A 7,880-nucleotide genomic window follows, 5' to 3' on the forward strand; every position below is an offset into this window, starting at 1 on the left:
CAGCCCTTACCTGTGGAACGGAGATCTGATACGGGCATGGTGCCCGCGGGGCTCATCTCGCCCACGCACGGCCCAGGCTCGCACAGGCAGAGCCTTTTTTTTCTTTCTTTCTTTTCCTTCTGCTTGTGTCAAAGCTGGGGTGGAAGAAGAGGGAGGATCTGCCTTGGCACTGGGCAAAATAACCTCAGTGCTGAGCATCCCAGGGCTGCGTCCTGCCAGGATGGTTCTGAGAGCAAGATCCCACCTCTCTAGTGCAATTTAGCAGCTGTCTATCAAATTGCAAGAGATTTCTTCACCCAGGAAGGCTTGTGTCAGGGCTCTGCAGGTTGCTCAATGCTCTGGCTTTGGGCCAGGCTGCAGGGAGCGCGGCTGGGGGGGACCGGGAGGGAGGATGTACGAGGGCATTCTTCGAAAGAGCTGTGCTTTGGGGCTCTGGGCAGGGGCTGGGGCAAGTCGAAGAGATCAGTGAGAAAACGGGGAAAGGGGTGAAAATAACTTCTGGGTACTGCATGGGCTGGGAGCTGGGGATCATGCAGGATTTGTGCTGGAAAGGGGCTGCGCAGCCCAGCCAAGCCCTACGCTGCTGGCTGGGAAGACGCTGCTGTGCTGGAAAGGCGGCTTGGCACATGGAGGAGGGGGATTCTGCCCCACTGTAAAGCTGAGGAGCGGGGCCGGGACCGTGTCACGAGCTGCACAGTCCTGCTAACCCTCCAGCGGTCGCCGTCTCGGGGCTGCCCACAGCAGGGCAAAGGTACGGACTGGTTTGGAGACTGCAGCCTGGGGCAAAGCCAGCAGAACAGACAGACCACATGCAAATATCCATTAGATAATTCACTTTTGGGCCATCCTAGCTAGGAAGAGGGGAGCTGGCCCTCCCAGAGAGTCTTTTGAGGAAGCTTCTGTGGTTTTTTTATAGCAAAAGTCATGCCCTTATCCCTCCTCCCTTTCCTGGAAGCTGCTGCTCACAGAGGAGCTGTCAGATGCCTAGGTGGGAGCATGTCCCTGCCCATCTCCTACCAGGCACTTGTGACACTGCAGAAAGAGGTATTTTGGTTAAAAATCCAGTGCCCCCAAAAATAAACCCCATAGCACACATCACCACTGGCTTCTCCTGCATCCTTAGCGCTGCGCAGCCCAAATCTCCAGGCAGGACAAGATGAGGTTTACCCCTTGCAGAGGGACGTGATGCAGGCGCTGCAAATTCTGGGTCATTAATTGCTCCCAAATCACCTTCTCAGGGTGGCACGGGGGGAGGGTTGCACCTCCTAAGCCGGGGTTTGGTGGCTCTCCCTTGGCAGCTCATCGAGCTCACGCGGCCCGTGGACGCCCACCTGGAGCACGTGGAGTTTCAGGCTCTGCTCCAGCGGCTCAGCCCCCACCTCATCCTGCACATCTTCGCCTCCGCCGTGTTGGAGCGACGGCTCATTTTCCTGGCAGAGGAGCTGAGGTGAGTCCTGATCTGTTTAGTTAAAAATAAAACAAACCAAAAAAACACCCTTGAAGGAGTGCAGGAGACAGCTGAGCTCGGGATGTTCCCTCCGAGCAGTGAAATCCTCTTTGCTCACACAATGCCACCACGATGGCTCCTTGTCCCGCAGCGTCCTGTCACAGTGCATCCACGCCGTGGCTGCTCTCCTCTACCCCTTCACCTGGGCTCACACCTACATCCCTGTGGTCCCCGAGTGCCTGCTCGACACCGTCTGCTGCCCCACGCCCTTCATGGTCAAAGCGGTCGGGCGCACCCCCCCCCCCAGCCGATGGAGGAGGTATTTCATCCAGGCGGGGGAATGCATCTGGTTGGAGCCATTGGTTAGTCCATGACCCTGGGTTTGGGTTGGCTCCGGGGCTGAAGGCTCCTGGTTGTGCCCTTTTCCCATCCAGGGAGGCTGGAGATTGGGGTTTCTTGCACGTCCCCTCCTGTTGGCACCTGGGGCAACACCTCCACATCCCCCTGGGTGCTGCTGGCCACCCCAGGGCCCCCAGCCCTGACCCTGGGGGCTCAGGGAGCTGCTGGCGGCCAGGCTGGCTGTTGGCATCGTCCCAACCTTGCAGAAGCAGAGAAAGGCTGCGTGGGGACAAGCCACCAAGCCTGGGGCAAACACGGTCCCTTGGGGGACGCCCTGGCCCCCTTGCCCAGGTCCCTCCAGTACAGAGGGACCGATCCTTCTCCCGCTGCCCTCGTGGGCTGCAGGCACAGTGGTCTGGTCATAAAATGGGTGGGAGGAAGCCTGGCTGCCTTGGTAGGGCTAAACCTGGTTGCTCTCTGCTCTCTTTCAGGCTCTGATAGTTGACCTCTGTGAAGGGAAGATCCTCCGGGCGGTAGGTCCCCCATGCAGTGCGTGGGGGTGGGCTCGCCTGGCCTGGGAAGGGCCCCTTTCCACCCTTGGTCCCAGCTACCCGGCAGCTTTCACACTGTGGGGACAGAGGCCTCCCGGTGTCACCCATGCAGGGGTAATGTCCCACACAGGGATGTCTCCATCCGCTGCATCTCTCTTGTCGTGAGCCGGAGCAGCAGGGTCCGTGTGTTGGGCATCCCACGCCCCGCGTCGCCGCAGCAGCCCGCGGTGATAATTCATTAGTGAGCTCTGCAGAAAGCCCCACTGATGGGCTGCACTAACTGCTGCCCGCGGCTGTGTGAGACGGCTTCCCACCAGCGCCGGGCGCTTCACAGCCCCGTTGCCTTCCAGGTCGGCGATGAGGAGGAGATCTTGCCCATCAAGCTGCAGAATGAGATGCTGACGTCTCTGAACAGGCACAACAACAACAATAATGTACACAGTAAGGGAATCTCTTTACATATGGTAAAACAGATGCAAGCTGCCTTCTGCAGATGGCCAGAATCCTCAGTGAAATGGTTTTCCTAAAGAGACCTGGGATGTTTCTGCCCCAGTTTGCAATAAAATGGTGCCACAGGAGAGAAATCTCTTGGCCTTTCCCCTTTCCTGCGAAACATGAGAGCAGGAACAATTAATTTTGCTGAAAAAAAATCGGGTTTTGCCTGTAGTTGGACCGCAAAGATGCCACCCTGGAAAGCAAACACAGCCAGTGCTCCCTCAGCAAAATTGGGCTGATCTTTGCTTACTGGCAGATGGAGATTTTAAGATTTAGATTTCAGATTTAGTAAGTAAATTCCCAGGATGCAAGCAGAGACTGTGAACTGGCCAGGTTAAAATAGGTCCATCCTTTCCATGCTCAGAGGTCCCATCCCCACCTCTTGTGCTCCATGTCCTCTTCCAGCATCCGAGCAGGTGAACGCACTCGTCTCCGAAGCCTTCGTGCAGTTCTTCGTCCGAATGGTTGGCCACTACACCTCCCACATCAAGTGGAGTAAAAGCGGCTCAGGGACCTTCCAGGAGCGAGCCTTCTGCAAAGCCCTCACCTCCAAGACCAACCGCAAGTTTGTGAAGAAGTTTGTGAAGACGAACATGTTTTCCCTATTTATTGAGGAAGCAGAGAAGAGCAGGATCCCACAGGAAGGTAAAATGGCCCCATTTCTCCTTCCCTCTCCGATCGGGTGAGCTGTTTGGTTAAGGGAAGGAGGTGCCCCGTGCCCGGAGAGGGATACAGCTTGAGGCTGAGGATGCTCAGGGCGGCGAGTAGCACCCGTTTGCTCTCAACAGCCACATTTCTCTGTCCCTGGGCTCATTTTAGATCTTGTCGCTTGATGGGGACAGGGCAGGCTTACTGAGAGCTCAGCGTTTAGGCAAACATGCCAGTAGCAGCGCAAATATTTGGCTTTGACGCCGGCGGCAGCTGGGAGCTGGCTCCTGGCTGTGCTGCCTGCGAGCCCTGACTCATCTCTGCCACCGGCTCCGGCGCAGACCGTGGCGGCTGGGTTGGCCCTTTCCCCTTCCAGGGGATTTACAGGGCACCGGGCAGAGCCAATCCGCCTCCCAGCCCGGGATGAGGACAAACGGGGCGATGGAGGTTGAGGAAGCCACCCAGAACATCTGCCGGCGGCCAGAGACATCCTGGCCTGGGGCTCAGCGACCCCAGGGTCTTGCCGCACTTGGGAGAGAGGGTGAGAGGGTGCAGTCCTCGTGCTTTATCAGCAACTGCTGCGTCGGAGCAAAGCAAAGAGCCCCTCGGACGGGGCGGCGAGCGGCAGATCCTGCCAGTGGTGGGTCCGTCTGCAGCCCGCCCAGGGGACTCGGAGCCCAGCACTACTCCTTTGCTGCTTTCTCTGCCCTTTTAGGTCTGACTTTACAGGGCAGATGTGGACCAGGGTCTGCCCGGGGTTGGCAGAGGGGGATGGCACAATCCCAGCTTTCTCATTACGTGACCTTTTTGGCTATTTGCCTTCCCAGGGTCTCACACTTTCTCTCTTCCTGGCTGGTTGGAGAGGAAAGACACAAACTGAACAGGAGCGAAGGGCTGAAAACTTAACGCTAACCCAGCATAATAAAGCCCATTTTGGGTGGGTGAGAGGGGTGAGTGCAATTGCAACAACCCTGATTTCACCTGGGTGCTCACCTGGGTGCAGTTGTCCATAGCCCAGGGTGGTTTGGCTCTGGAGGTGCATACGCGCTCCCCAGGACTCAGGCTGCATCCAGCCCCGTATCCTCCCCAGCCCGAACGCTTAGATTTCACTAATGACCTTTTCTCATCCACAGCATATTTCCAGCAGAAAATAAGAGAGTACCACGAACAAAAGAAGCACCGAAGGGACTCCTGAAGTCCAGCCGGGGACCACAGGAGCAGGGCTGGGACCGAGCCGGTCCCCGCCAGCAGTGCCACGCTGCGCAGACTGGACGTGTGCCCCTTCCAAGGGCAGAGCACGCCGGTTCCTACCCACCTGTGACTCGTGAGACGCGTGGGCAGCACCGAACACCGTCTTCTACCCTTTCTTTTTTCCTCAGGGCATCACTGCACTGGAAAACTCTTTTGCACAGAGCTAGCAAAGCAGGCTGTGATTTCTCTTCCGATCTTCCTAGCAACAGGGACAAACTGGGACTCCCAGTGCCCGGCCCTGTCCAGAGTCTTTGGCTCCATCAGGACCTCCTGCAGCGAGGGAGGGAAGTCAGGGAGCTGGCTGCAGGACAACAACAGTTGTAGAGTAATTGTTAGTGGGGGGAAGGATTAGTAGGAAATAGTGTTATTTTTAATTAAAACAAACCTAGGTTTTGCAAATAAGTAACATCCTTTTGAATAAGTTTCTGAGGTTTCTATAATTAACAACTGTTTCACTTTATTTTGTATGGAGATATGTTCATTGTTAAATACCGGCAGGAACAGTTGCAGTGGGTTTCAGTGGTTTCCTCGTCTGCTTCGTTGGTACCACTTAGAGCCCAGTTTAGCTCCTTAAAGAAACAAAAACATTCTTTTCCAACAGGTTATTTATTTGTGCTGTAAGCAAACTGTGAAGGCCACAGGGCTGTGTTTTGTAGCAGAGGGAAACGGCCGATCAACAGCTTTGGGTAGGGAGGAAGTATTTGTTAAATCCAGTAGTAAAACATGTCGACATCCTCCTGGTTTCTGGTTTTGATGCCAACTTTTGAAACGTTGCAGTTCATTGAAGCACTGTCTCTGAAATGCGATGCCTGCAGCAGATCTAAAGCTAAATTATGGTTCTTCCCCTTTCCTAATGCACTCATCCAGGGAATAAATATTGCAGCAGGGGAAGCGGGTGCTGGCCACAGATCTGTCTGGTTCCTTCCCAGACAAAGCAGGGCCAGATTATTTCTCCCAGCAAGAGCTGGGGTCGAAGGCAGAGCTTCATCCTCCTCTCCGGGATGTTACAGCCAAGCTGCCCATATCACTCGGTACCCACTAGACATGTGCACGCATGCAGATATTATAAAAAACATAGCTTAATACAACTTTTGCAGCAGTAGTGAATGCCACGGTGAGAGATTTTACATAAAGACGGAAAAATAAGCAGGCTGACTGCCAGACAGCTTTTGCTTTCAGAGCTGTATGAACGTCTAACGAAACGAGACAGATGGAAAGGGCATTTATTTTAGAGGTAACTCTTTGTGCAGTCACGCACAATTGTAAGCAACAGAAATGCAGGGCAGAGGGTACAAACAGAATAGCAATAAAATTCTCTAGCCCCGCTGCAAGAGAATTGTTGATTTTTGCTCAGCCCCCATGTGTGTCTGGAGGGGGGAACAAGAATTATTTGTTAGAAAAAAAAGCAGATTTTTGGCACTGTGGGTATCTTCTCTGGCTCCACAAGTTCCCTCTTGTGAGTGGAAATAGTGTTACAGGTTTAACCACAGGAAATTAAAGGTTAGTGGTCTTTTTCTGTGTTTTTTTCATTTAAAAAAAGTTCACCTGCCAGCAGGAAATGGTGTGTGTGGAAAATGAAGAGCACCTATCAAGAATTGTCCCTTTTGAGAGCCCACCTGCCTCCCACTTCTCCTGCTTGTTCTTTACCATTTTGAGAGGATGCCAACCATTTTGGTTGTGAAGCGTTAACACCGTCTCATTCAGACAAATGGGAAGTGGCCCTTCCTGTGGCAGTAGCTCTTTAGAAATTAAGAACTAGAAATCACATAAGGGACTGCTTAATTCCCACCAGAGAAAAAGATTATTCCTTAGCTGCTGAAGAGCGATACAGAAAACCTGATCTTTAAATTTAAAAAAAATGTTCAAATGTAGCCACTGCTACAGGTGTCAGCAAGGGTTAACTACAGCGAGTTGGAAGGGTTGGTGCTTGTGTGACTGCTAAACAAAGAACAGGTTGAAATCTTAAGTTCCTTAAAGCACTTTTCCTTTTAGTATTGTTATGGAAAAAGGGACCTAGATCCATTCCCAGCAACCAGCCTGGAAAAGCATCCTTTGGGAAGCACATCAGCTCTGAGCTCAGCTTCTCAGTTGGCTACGGGAAGACAAAAGGAACAGGTACAGAGTAACAGGAGCAACTAGGCACCTTCCTGGCATGAATTTCTCTCCCTACCATCCAGCAGCAGCTTCGGAGCTACAGGTGGTGACTGAAGATGCTGGAAAGAAAGAAAACAAGCCCAGGGGCAACCTCCCCGTACACTCCTCTCGCCTCTTTTCCCTTTCAGTATGCTGCTACTCTTCCCAACAGCTCTGTTCTCCTTTCCTAAGCCTGTGTGACGGATGTTGTTCCTGATCAGCAAGTTTTAAGGGTTTCTTGAGTTGGGTTGGCCTGAACATTGAAAAGCAGCTTGATATTATCATGCCTGCTTACTCACCTGACTGGTGCAATCTGGCAAGAGCTTTAATGCCCTCCCTTTAATGCTCAGAAGGCGGACAGACTGCATATTGCAAGAAGTATGCACATCCCTGTGATCAATCAAGATCGGTGAAGAAGACACCATGCTGAAAGGGCAGATGCTGAATAAAATGCCGTATTTATTTCTTTGAACTCAGTCTGCCTCTCTTAAACCAGCTGCTTGTAGGTGGGGGCACTGTGTTTGCTGCTGGAGACACCGGGCTAAACTCAGCTGCTGTTTGCCAGGACACGGACACATCCAGCTGAGCTCAGGTCACACAGCAGCATATCAGCAAAACTTGTAGCATATTTTTAAATCCTTCTTCCTGCTCAAGATTTGTCTAACATTTGATCTAGGACTACAACAGTAAATAAAGCAGTGCCAAGAAATGTTTCCATGAACTGGAAAGTGCTCATTTATTCTGCTAAATTGTTAACATAGTTCCCAGCAGAGTATTAGCCAACTCACACTCGTACAAAATACTCCCAGGCATGGTTTGGGAGTCAGCTCAGGCATCACTCCTGATTTGCAGTTCAATTCCTGCTATGCCGCTGCCCAGCTTGGAAGATAAGTTTCATGTTATGGCATGTGTCACCCTCTGCCAGCTGGCCCCAGTAACAGCAGATAGTCCTGGGCATATTTAACCTACCAAAGTCAATGCAGTCATTATTGCTAAGTGCTTTCAGATTGCTCCAG

General features: G+C 52.7%; 1 protein-coding gene across 1 annotated transcript; it reads left to right on the forward strand.

The window, feature by feature from the left end:
• Positions 1 to 996: 996 nt before the first annotated feature.
• LOC104622394 (DENN domain-containing protein 2D-like) lies at positions 997 to 4,675 on the forward strand. The gene is given in 8 exon segments (XM_010289156.1): positions 997 to 1,044; positions 1,299 to 1,447; positions 1,599 to 1,744; positions 1,747 to 1,766; positions 2,278 to 2,319; positions 2,688 to 2,778; positions 3,238 to 3,477; positions 4,614 to 4,675. Coding segments are annotated over 8 exon segments (798 nt in total).
• The last annotated feature ends 3,205 nt before the right edge of the window (positions 4,676 to 7,880 follow it).

This window comes from Phaethon lepturus, unplaced genomic scaffold (genome assembly GCF_000687285.1).
Source record: "Phaethon lepturus isolate BGI_N335 unplaced genomic scaffold, ASM68728v1 scaffold25776, whole genome shotgun sequence".
Classification (NCBI taxonomy): domain Eukaryota; kingdom Metazoa; phylum Chordata; class Aves; order Phaethontiformes; family Phaethontidae; genus Phaethon; species Phaethon lepturus.